The sequence below is a fragment of the Cervus canadensis genome, chromosome 23 (assembly GCF_019320065.1).
Source record: "Cervus canadensis isolate Bull #8, Minnesota chromosome 23, ASM1932006v1, whole genome shotgun sequence".
Classification (NCBI taxonomy): Eukaryota; Metazoa; Chordata; class Mammalia; order Artiodactyla; family Cervidae; genus Cervus; species Cervus canadensis.
Genome location: NC_057408.1, coordinates 51,542,416 through 51,554,871, shown reverse-complemented (window position 1 = coordinate 51,554,871; position 12,456 = coordinate 51,542,416). Strand labels below are relative to the sequence as shown.

Genomic DNA, 12,456 nt, shown 5'->3' with positions numbered 1-12,456 from the left:
TCCCAACTACTGGACCACCAGGGAAATCCTTAAACTTTTGTAGGGGGAAAACAGTCACAGATGACTTGTCAATGAATGGGTGTGATTAGATTTGCCCTAATTAGTTTGCTGATTCCTGTTTAATTATACTTTAAAATTCTTATACTCAAAATACTTATTTTTCTAACCATGTCAAGTTAGGCAGAGAAATCAGGGGAAAAACACACTGTATTGAGGCAATTTATTAACTCCAGGTACATAATACAACTGGTCTTTCAAATCTAAATGTAACAATCCAACAAGTTACCATAATTTCAGGTTCTACATATCTTAAGTTAATGAACTAGATTTAGAAAAGATATAAAAATATTTCACGGGCTTGGGAAGATGTGGTCATGAGACTTCATTGTAAGGAGGGACATAGGATATGCTAAAGATTTTTCAGACCTACAAAGGACTTTCAAAATTTACACTGTTAATAAAGTTCTCGCTTAATCAACACTTTAGCTTCATTCATCAAGAGCCTGAATTAGAGCAGCTCTCTTCTTGTACTTGTCTCCAATTTCTTTGATGTTTTCCAAGAGATCTTCAGATGCGTATTCTTTACATTCTCTATCATTTTTAGCAATCTGCTCCTCAAGGTGTTTCTAATGGAAACAATTAGCAATTGTTAATGTAAAAACATCAATTTCTTTTAAAGCATTTAATTGTGAAATCTATAAATAAGAGTGCAACATTTGTAAGAATAAGAATAAACAGAACACTCTTACATCTACCTGGTCAGCCCCTCCTGTGCTCCTTTTGTATAGCTATAGCTTATTCATGTACTTCTATATAACATTCTACTGAATGAATATACCAACATTTACTTATACATTTTACTGTTAATGAATTTTTGTTTGTTCCCAGGTGTGGTAGGCTGAAGACACTCCTAAAAGCTGTCCATGTCCTGATCACCAGAACCTATGAATGCTATGTAACATGGTCTAAGGAACTTTGAAGATGTGAACAAGTTAAGGATTTTGAGAAAAGGAGATTATTCTGCACGATCCTGACGGGGCCAGTGTAATTATAAGGGTCTTTGTGAGAAGGAATCAGCTGTGTGGGAGTCAGAGAAGGCAGGCATAAGGACAAAGAGAGGTTAGAGAGGACAGATGATGCTGGGTTACTGGCTTTCAAGATGACGGAAGAGACCACAACCCAAGGACAACTTGTGACTTCTAGAAGGAGTGCAGCCCCAAGGGATCATTTTAGACTTCTGACCTCCAAAAATGTAACCACTCAAATAATTTTCTGGTCTGTGGTCCAGATGAAAAATAACTCTTGAACAAGGAACCATGAAAGGTTATGGAGACACTGAGTGGTGGAACTAGGAAGATGTGGGTAGAACCCAGGTTTTCTGATGCAGTATTTCAGGGTGCTTTTCTTAGTTTTTCCCACTAAGCAGAGAAGAGCACTGGCCAGCAAGTGAGCAGAAGTTCAGTGTCATTCAGGAGAGATGAGGGGAGAGAAGATCACATGCTCTGTTGTCTAACAAATGAAAACCTTTTAATGTGGTATTATGAGCTCCCCCCAACTTTATCTCCTAGTGAATTTCTAAGGACCTTCAGATTTAGCAATTTATTTTAGTTTGTGGGCTCTGCACAGCAGGTCGCAGAGATAGTTTTATTGTTAAACCTTCAAGCTACTTGAAAGGTGGAGACAAGGTAAATCACATGTTTCCAAAATACCTTATTCTGTGTTTACATACATGAAATTAACAGGAAAGAATGTTAAAAAGAAACATCAGGCTCAAAATGGAATCACTTTAGCTAAGCCTACATCACTAAGGTAGGACTTAATACTCAGTCTAACTGCAGTTTCAACCTTTCCCAGCAATGTCACTATAACTGGTCCTTCTGGAATTTCCTGGTTGGCACCAGTGAGGTCATCTGCCTAATACAACCTCTGTCCCACAAAGGGAGGTGACCTTGCCACCTTGCCTGAATAACCCTGTTTAAATTTATGACTTCTTTGTCCCACCTCCTCTGACTTTTAAAACCTTGTCTTTTCTGGAGCTCCTTTTTATCTGCCACATGGGATGCTGCCCAAAACATGAATCACTGAATAAAGCCAATTTGATCTTCAGATTGACTCAGTTGACTCTTGCTTTGTAACAGGAAAAATATTTGTCATTAAAACATGCTCTTTCACCTTAATTAAATCTTGTATGTACTAATATGTTTTTGGTGTGTAGAATATGGCCTGCCACATCATTATACACTGTTGGATGTAATAAAATATCATTGCATATTGCTTATGCAAATAAGACAGATTACTTATTTTTTATTAAGGGCTATGCTATTTTTTGTATTTATATTATAACTCAATGAAAACAAACATGTCTTAAGGAACAAGAAGAGAAACTTAATCAAGTGACAAAGCTGCACAACCTTCACCACAATCTTTGTGCCCATCTGCCCTTATTCCCACCCCAGCCCCTGGCAACATAAACCTACTTTCTGCCTCTGCGAATCTGCCTTTTCTGGACATTTTATATTAGTGACTCATAAATATGTGCACTTTTGCATCTTTCACTGAGTATCACGTTTTCAACATTCATTCATGTAGCATGCATCAGTGCTTCTTTCCTTTTATTGATGAATCATATACCAATAAATGGGTATAATCATTCATTAGTTAAAAACATATGTAAAACAGATTACTACAAATTCACACTGCTATGTAAGACTCTTCTGATGAATTTTTACTAGATCATATTTTCCAGAGAAATAAAAATTATCATTTAATTTTTGTAGAAGCAAAACAGAAATACATCAGAGTTTGAAAAAGCTTTCTTAGATTGTAGGAAAGACCTCCATACACTTACCTCCACAGACCCGACATGTATAGCAACCATCTCTAAAAGACGCTGCAAGTTATTTCCCACTTTCCGTCTCTCTTCAGTTGTGGTCTGCACGACTAGTTGGTATCTGTAGGACAGAAACTCTTGTTTGAATTGTCTAGGAGAAAACCTAACATGTCAGCTCCTGCTAGCTCACTTCTTTTCGTATTTCAATAAAACTAGGCTGTGGTTGTCTATGTTCTGCTTGCTCTGTGTCTAATTCACAGAGGTCCAGTTTGCAATCAAACAGAAATAAAAACATTTTCAAGGATCCCATGCAAACAACAGCACCGAACAGTACCAAACCTTCATACTTGTAACAGATAAAATTTGGAAGCATACTGTTTACCCGAGACTCCAAAAGGATTATAAATGTAAATACTTTCAGGGACAAGACACTAAATACAGATGAAGGAGGGAACAGGAGTCCTACTTTTAGGCATTCGGATTCAAATTATAAACAAAAACTATATGCCCCAAACACCTTCACCTGAATTCCCTATCCCTGGGCTACAAGTAAGGAAACAGGGACATGTGATTTTAAGGATTACAGTTCCAGACTCGAAGAAAGATTTTTTTTTTTAAAGTTTTTTGAGTGTATTTGAATATAAATTAAATAAAGCCTATGGATTGTAACCATTCAGTTCTCTCCTGACTGGAAAGGTAATGGGGACAACAGCTGTGACAGAGAAGAAGAATGTATCATCCAGGGGAAGTATCTTAAGCTGCTCTGCTTCACTCAGTTCTACTCACGCTCCTTCTCCCCACACCAGCTCTAAAATGTAAAGCCAAGCAAATAAACCAGGCCCAGTTTTACAAAAACGGTAAATGACTGAGCAGAAAGCACACATCGCAGGTCTGGGCGAGCTGGACCTACTCGCGCTGAGCAGCGTCTAAGTCGCTCACAGCCTCACTGAGGCCCGCGTTAACCGCGCCCTCCAGCAGCTGCTTGTGCTTCTCCAGGGACTCCAGCTCATCCGCGCACTTCTTGTCCTCTTCCTCAGCTTCCTAGCAGGATGAAGTCACAGTTACGGTTTTTCAATATTCACATTCTATATGCTCCAGGGGGATGAAAAAAAATTTTATGTCAAGCATTTAAAAAAATCAGGTGGCATCAACATTTGTATTCACAGGATTGTTTACTGCTTTACACGTGGTAAGACTTTAAACAGTCTTTCGGAAATTTTATACTATAAACATAAATGTGACCTTTCGAACAGGCCTATACTGCATTCATTTAGCAGTAATTTCAAGCCTGTATATAGGAAATATACCGAATCACAAATGTAAGTATAAAATAGTAGTGGAATATTAAACATGGTCTATGGTAAAATAGTGGAATTCCAGAAAAAAGTTCTTTAGAAAAAAAAAACAACTCCTTACAATAAACTTTGGACAGGAAGATTACTGTAGACAAGATATAGGACAACGTGGCTTTGGAGAACCTAAACAAATGGGCAAAACTCTCACCTTCACTTTTTGTTGGTAAAGATCATCCAGCTTTTGAACTTCTTCTTTCAGAGTTCGTACACTTCTCCTGCTTTCTGTGATCATCGTACTTAACTTGAGGAATAAAACTTTGGTTGAGAAACCATAACTATACATCAACAATTTTTTAATAAGTTATAAAACTTTTGTATTATCAATCAACTAACTGAACCATTTTTTTTTCTTCTAATTCTTGTGGACTTACTTTTCATGTCATACAAATTTATTATTTTTCCAAGAAAAGTTAATTTCAAGAAGACATTTCTTTAAATACGTAATATTTAAACACAGAATGGTATGGCAGGGCATTAGTTAGGAATAAAAAAATTTGGCTTAAAAAAAAATTTTGGCTTAATTCTCAGTAAATTAAAGATACCAATATCTGATTTTCTATTTTTCTGTAGCTGTGAGAGTCCTTAAATATAAATTGTTTTGCTCTGTAAGTTTTTTTTTTCATTTAATGGATAGGTTTTATTTTTTATTTATTTTTAAAATTGGAACAGAATTTGCTTTATAATGTTGTTAGCGTCTGCTGTACAATATGGATCAGCTACATGTATACCTATATCACTTCCCTCCCCCGCCATCCCAGCCCGTTAGGTCCTCACAGAGCACCGAGCTGAGTTCCCTGTGCTATACAGCAGCTTCCTACTATCTATTTTACACATGGGAGTGTATTTATGTCAATGATACTCTCTCAATTAGTCCCACCCACTCCTCCCCCTGCTGTTTTGAAGTCTTAACTTTATTTAGATTTTATCTACTTTAGTTATGTGGCTTTCATTTGTGTGTTCACTTTCTGGGATGTTAAAGAGAACTACTCACACTGATTTTATTTGATAATATTTACTAATTGGTTCTAGTCAATGCATTCTTCCAGAGAATAATCAAGTTAATATTTAATCTTGTTGAGGTTTGAGCTTTAAGATCTGCTGAAACCAAAACAGGGAAGAAAAAAAGTGTTTCTTAAAAAAAAAAAAAAAAAAAAAGGTGTTTCTTTCTTTTCCTGTTACAAGCGCTGATACCAGTTGATACCAGTAATTAATACAGAATATTTTCAGCTAGATCAAGAGGGTAGTATTTGCAACAGGAAACAGAAAGTAGTTGACTTCTTTCTTTAAAAGGATTATTCTACACATACATAAATTTAAAACAAAACATACGATTTGGGAAAAATTTAGTGAAGCTATTGTTATTTGGTAAAAGGTAGGATGGTAAAATGACTAAACTTATTTAAGAAACTTGCAGTATAGTACTGTCTTTTTTTTTTTTTCTTGCACACAGTACTTCTCATTCAGTCATCCAAAGTCTCTTGAAAGGGACATTCCTTTTCTATTCACCAGAGAGAGAAGAGTGGGTTAGAAAGAATGCAGTTTACTCAGGATCATTCAACTAGCATATGCCCAGAAATCAAAACTAACTCCAAGGACTTTTTCTACATAACTTGCCTTTCACATTTTAAAGACCAGTTTCTGAAGCTATAAGCTTTTGCTTCCAATCTAAAGATGCTACTTTTGAAGCAAACTGTTTCATTAAATTCACTTGCAATAAGACCAAAATCGACAATCCAATAACCAGAATTTCTACTAGGCCCTCATGGTTGGTCAAATGTGTTTACTTTTAACTGAGTAGCGCTTCTTGCCACGTCAGTTTTACCAATTAATTAGACATTTCCTCTCCCCCCTTTTGATTATGAGTACACATTCCATTGCAGTAAACAGGAGAGGAATTAAAAATTAGTCGCCAATAATTCTGCAACTCCTAAGAGCTATTAATATTTGACTTCCTCCCTCCCTCCCTTCTTTCTTAGCTCTCAAGTCACTTATAAACAAAGAAATCATCAATTAATCAGATGAATTTTTTTCTTTTATAACTGATAGAAGCCACCAGACTGGAATTCCATCACTTCTTGCCTCCAACCAACCAACCAACCAACCAACATGAGACCTTTCCTTCTTCCTTCCAGTTAGTTTAAGGATGCAAGGCACATTTTCTTCATGAAGAGAAGTAACCTCTTCAGCTCTTTTCTGATCTCGTGCCTTTGTATTTCTTCATGGACCACATTCAAATCCAACAAGGTCTTGTGTTCCTGCTTTTTTAAACTTCATCCTTTTCCCGTTGAACTCTCCCCCTCATCTTCAAAACCAAACAACCCTCTCCTATAAAAACAAAAAAACCACACACCAAAACAAAAAACCTTTCCCACACACCACTTTTCAGCCACAGTTTCATTGCCTTTCCTTGGATTCAAACATTTGCAATAGATTTGTAGCAGCCCATGAAGAATAACCTATTCGGATTATAGTATCTTCCTGTTTCACCATTTACACTCCACAGTAACATGCTTTCTGACTCCTCTGGTTCATGTTGCTTTTGTAAATGTCAGGAGGAACATCATTATGGTTAAAGCCAATGTGCACTTTTCAGACTTAATCTGAATAAGATCTGTGGTTACTGACCACTCCCTATTGAAACTTTCTTCCTTGGTCTCTAAGATCATGCAAACTCCTGGTTTCCTCTTTAAGTCTTGGGGGGGTGTCCTTCTAATTCAATAGATTTCTTTCTTTGCTTGTACTTTGGATGTTCTCCTAGTAGTCTCTCTTTGGCTGTATCCTCATTTGCTCACTTGGGAGAGCTCTCGCTCATTCTCATACCTGGGGAATCTCCTGGCTGTTAATTACATGCAAGCTAAAAATACCTACCTGTATCTATATTACTTCCAAACTCCAATTGCCTACTGGACATTCTCTACTTTGATGTCCCAGAGACCTGCAACAGCATGTCCCAGCCTGAAATTCTGTTCTACAACCGTCTTCATATTTTTCATCAAGGTTATAGAATATTGTCACTGACAAAGAATCTCTTTTTGACCAAACTACTCAGGATCTTCTGAACTCTTCTCAGTTAGGTTGACTTTTGGGCTTTCATGTTTGTCACTGTGTTATCCAATTTTAAGCAAGAATCCTGCCAAGTCACTTAAACCAGAATCTCCCATCCTGAATATCTGATCATTCCTCATCCCCTGCTCCAGGTGATGACTCGTCACCTTGGCCGGCCTTCAGAAAAAAACCTATTAGGATGGTGCTTAGACAGAATACCCCTACTCTGATATTTCCAGCTGCTGATCCCTACCCTACCCTGCCCCTTGGCTATAAATTCTCACTTTTCTTTGTTGCATTTGGGATGAGCCTACTATAAAACTCCACTGTAATAGCCCCTCGTGAATACAGTCTAACTTACCACTGCTAACAAGTGTCACGAATAACTTTTCTTTGATATCGTATACAAAAGTTGGACTCTTGGACATTCTTAATCTCACTCTCTTCCTTAACCTTCACATCCAAGTGGATGACTAGATAATGTTGCTCAAATCTTTTTTTTTGGTAGTGCTGCATAGCTCACAGGATTTTTAGCTTCCCGACCAGAGATGGAACCTAGGCCCTGAGCAGTTGAGAGCTTAGAGTCCTAACCACTGGATCACCAGGGAATTCCCTGTTTTGTTTTAATCTTTAAATCTCTGTTCTCCATCCTCACTGCAATAGTGTTGGTTTGCCTCCTTACCATTTATGGCTCAGGATACTGTTCGGTCTCTTAATTGTATGTCTCCAGTCGCATTTACCTCCTAAAGTATTCTTCAGAATGTCAACACTGTAAGCTTACTAAGATACACAGGTTTTATTCCCTTCCTTAAACCTTCAGTGGTACCTGCTGCCTACAGAATAAAATTTCTACCAGTAAGTAAGAACAAGTAAGTCTCTTCAGAATTAGGTTTTTGTTTTTCCAAGTTTCTTCCCTATCCTACTTATACTGAAGGTAATTCTTTAACACATCATGGTCTTCGGTGTCTGGGCCTTCAGAGGCAGGTGTGTGTGTCTGTGTTTGTATCCTTTTGTGCATCCACTGGCCAACTCCTACTTGTTATTCACAACTCATCTCATCTACTACCTCCTTCAGAAAGAACTTATGCTTATCTTAGGTAGGTGTATTGAGAATCCACAACATGCTGTATTTATACGCTAAAAATGTTATGAATTTGTTATAATTGTTTTCACGCCCACCTTTCCAAACAAATAAGAATTCACAAAGACAGATATTATATCACCAACACTGACTGTAGTACAGGCATATATAGCAGACTCTTAAAAAAATTACTTGCTAAACAAATTTTAATTGCTAATATTTAAACTTTATACTTATATCTGTAAGTGTGATTGGTTTTTCTTCTTTTGTGGTATCTTTGTTAGGCTGTGGTATGAGGGTTAAACTAGTCTTATAAGCAAAATTTCTTAAAGATAGATTTTTGTATTACTTCATAATTTAAGTAAATTCCTCCATATTTATAGTGCATCCATCTCTCATTTTTTCTTGAATGGTTTTGGGAATTATTTTAAAGTACTTATCAGATTGACTAGTTTTGCTATTGTTTAACCTTTACTATTTCAAACTGCTATTTTATCTTATGCCATCTTAACCTGGTTAAACTACTTGTCAAATCAAAAAATAGTTTTAGCACCCTAATGTTCACTGTAGCACTGTTAACAATAGCCAAGACGTGGAAGCAAACTAAATGTTCATAGACACAGGAATGGATAAAGAAAATGTAGTGTGTATGTATATGTATGTTATATATACATACACACACGCACACACCATGGATATTACTCAGCTATTAAAAAGCATGAAATAATGCCGTCTGCAGCAACAAGGATGGACCTAGAGATTGTCATATTGACTGAAGTCAGACAGAAGGAGAAATATATGACATCTCTTAAGTGTGGAATCTAAAAAGAAAAGATAAAAATGAACTTAAAAAACAGAAACAGACTCACAAATTTAGAAATGAAATGAACTTAAGGTTGCTGAGGGGAAGGATGGAGGGAAGGGATAGTTAGGGAGTTTGGGATGGGCATGTACACACTGTTATACGTATAGCACAGGGAACTCGGCTCAATGTTACGTGGCAGCCTGGATGGGAGGGGAGTTTGCGGGAGAGTGGATACATGTATATGTATGGCTGAGTCCCTTCTCTGTTCACCTGAAACTATCACATTGTTAATCCACTATAAAAGTTAAAAATAGTTTCAGTTTTTAGTCTCTGGAGCATGACATCTCTGATCACTCCCTTTTTTTCTAGTTTTATTGAGATATAATTGATACATAATGTTGCATTGGTTTACATGGGTAGACCTATGGCTGTTTCACGTTGATGTTTGGTAGAAACCAAGGCAATACTATAAAGCAATTATCCTTCAATTAAAAAAAAAAACATTGCATGGGTTTAAGATGTACAGCAAGATGATTTATGTATATATTGTGAACTCTTTGGTTCATGGAATTCTCCAGGCAAGAATACTGGAGTGGGTTTCCTTCTCCAGGGGATCTTCCTGACCCAGGGCTTGAACCTGGGTCTTCTGCATTGCAGGAAGATTCTTTACTGTCTGAGCCACCACGGAAACCCCTTTTCACTTACTCTTCATATACTGTGAACTCTTTACCACATAAGTTTAGTTAGGGTCACTCTTTCTTCTTTACTTGGCTTTTACAGTATATCCTCCCTCTTCTGATTATTCTCCAACTATTCTGTCTACTTCCTTCCTTTGCCAATCTTTTGCCACTTTCTTCTACACATTTTAAGAAATGTCACCCACACCCCTGGCTTCAGACCCAGTATCTTTTTTATGTTTTCAATCTATTGCTTCAGCTTCCTTTTGGTTGTCTCTCATGGACAGCAAGCTCACCATCTCCTGCACTGCCCTAGCCACTCCCAGCCTCGTTTTCCTCCTAATTTACGCTGCCCACCCTAGAAAAATGGAAGTCACTGTTGCTCCTTCTTTCTCTCCTAGCATTCATTCAGCCACAAAATGCTTGGGTCCTGCCTCCCTAACATTTCTTCAGCTGTCCCCTTTCTTAGTTTCCTCCCTTCATTTCCATAATTTCCAAATTGAGTACTACAGCTTAACCTCTTAATTTCAGTTGCCTGCTCTCTGTCACTTTATTCTATGACCAAAGGAGTTTTGCAGGGGGGGGGGGGGGGAAAGCAAATCTGATTAGCATAATAGCATATGTTAGTCTTCTCCGAATGGGACTTTATATTTCATATAAACTTTGGTTATATTGATCTTTGGGACATTAACATGGGGCCTCAACTATAGTAGGCATTTCATAATTGCCTCCCTACCCTGTCCAAATTTTTCTGCCTACAGACTTTAAAAAGTTTCAAGTCAGTCTGAAACAGATTTCAGTCAAGAGGCTCCTACTGCTTGAAATTCATACTTTTTTGAGTCTTCAGGTTTACTGCCCACTCCAACCAGAAAGAAACTGAACTGAAGTTGGCTAACACTTCACCTCAAATAACCATTACCACTGGGAATCACCCGTTAAAGCAGTCCTAATTCTTATCTTTTCCCCACATTGTGATGTCACAAAACCCATGCATTTGTAGAAACCCCAAATTACAATAACAATAGTGTCAAGAAACTCTTCACTTATCTAACAACTTTTTCTATGTATGGGAGGTGTGAAAAATTCTTTCTAATACAAAGTAAGTATTGACGAAAATTTGTTAACATAAAAAAAAGTGTGGGTTACTTTCAAAGTTATTTGTGAAATGCATAGATTTTATTTTCAGATGAGAAAAAATTAACAAGCTTCTATTCTCAGAAAAGATAGGATTTCTTTTATATCTTAAAATCTGTTAGCCAGAACACATAGTTCTCAAAGAGATGAATTAGCCAGGGGATTCCTTTAATTGTTCCCCTTGGGCAGAGGAGCCTGGAGGGCTGCAGTCCACGGGTTTAAAAGAGTGACTAGGCACTAACCATGTAAATAATACCTTTTGTTTGTATTTGAGGAGTTTTTAACTTTTCTTAATCTACTATAACAATGTTTACCCCACCCTAAAGGTTACTGAATACAATAGTCTTCTTTATCAGCTATATTGGTGATTGTATGTTTCAAGTATCTCAGAGGCAGGAATTCTCTGAAACTACTTTCAGAAGCAGAATTTTATAGGCATTTAAAGTTGAATCTCCCTGAATTCCATGGTCCTGAAGAATCTGGTAAACGGAAGTCTCTTAATCCATCATAGCTAGTTAGCTTCTAACTGCAAATGATATATACTCACTTTTAAGGTAGCCATCTCAATTTCCTTTTACTATAAAAAAGAATATTACTGAATCACCTCAAGTTATAGGAGGTGATTTGCCATTAGAAAAAAAGGGAGATTTACTCAGTTTCATATCACTTCATCATCAATGATATGTGAAGCTTAGAATGTTTAAGTTACTTAAAAAGTTACTTCAAGTATTTCTAGGTCAAGGGTATACCTCTCCTTTTTCATATTTTATTAAAAATCCATTCTTAGCAATTGGAAACCACAAAACATTGTTTAACAACTGTTTTTACTTACTTGTTCTAAAGTATCCTCTAAACCCATCTTTTTATTTAGAGCTTTATTAATTTCTTCTTCAGTTTGGTTCAAGAGTTCCTTGAGTGGTGCCTATAAAACATATAGGAATGCCGGTTACATATGACATAGTTCCAAAAGTTTTCTCACGAGCAATCTTTTGGAGAAAAGAAGTGAAGCCATAGTGTTTTTAAATCTAAGTTAATACACCATCAATAAGAAAATAAAACTAATTTTAATGCAATTTCCATAATTATGGAATGTAACTTGCTTTTGGTTTTGAATACTTGCAAAATTCTAGATTGGCTTCTCTATTCTGGAAATTCACTGCTATTACTAAACATTCTTTAAGTACACGTAGTTCAATGTTATCTTTCTTGAAAACAAATTATATGCAGGTTTTATTTTTATGCTCTGTTCTCTAGATGCATCATTTTCCCCTTAATCCTTTCCAATTCTTTAGCCTTATAATTATATTTCTTCTTCATTTTTTTGCTCCTCATTCTAACTCTGTTGTTAACAGCAGAAGACTTGAAATAAGACGATTGTCCACCAAGTACTGGATGCAGAAGCCGCACAAAGTAGGACTGAGGCTGCAGAAGAACGAGGAAGATCTGGACCCCGTCAGAGAGAGGGCAATTCCCCCCTCTGCCTTTCCTGAGTTCCTGTGGGAGGACTTAACACAACAGGAGAGAAAAGG

At 36.9% G+C, this 12,456-nt stretch overlaps 1 protein-coding gene across 1 annotated transcript in view; it reads right to left on the bottom strand.

The window, feature by feature from the left end:
• Positions 1-205: 205 nt before the first annotated feature.
• The window catches only part of NDC80 (NDC80 kinetochore complex component), a 35,388-nt gene continuing 23,137 nt past the window's right edge, over positions 206-12,456 (bottom strand). Inside the window, exons 13-17 of the mRNA XM_043444021.1 lie at positions 11,760-11,849; positions 4,334-4,426; positions 3,741-3,871; positions 2,849-2,951; positions 206-626 (exon numbers count right to left, since the gene is read on the bottom strand). Of these exons, the coding sequence (XP_043299956.1) occupies positions 489-626; positions 2,849-2,951; positions 3,741-3,871; positions 4,334-4,426; positions 11,760-11,849 (555 nt within the window). The 3' untranslated portion in view covers positions 206-488. The remainder of the gene's footprint in view (positions 627-2,848; positions 2,952-3,740; positions 3,872-4,333; positions 4,427-11,759; positions 11,850-12,456) is intronic.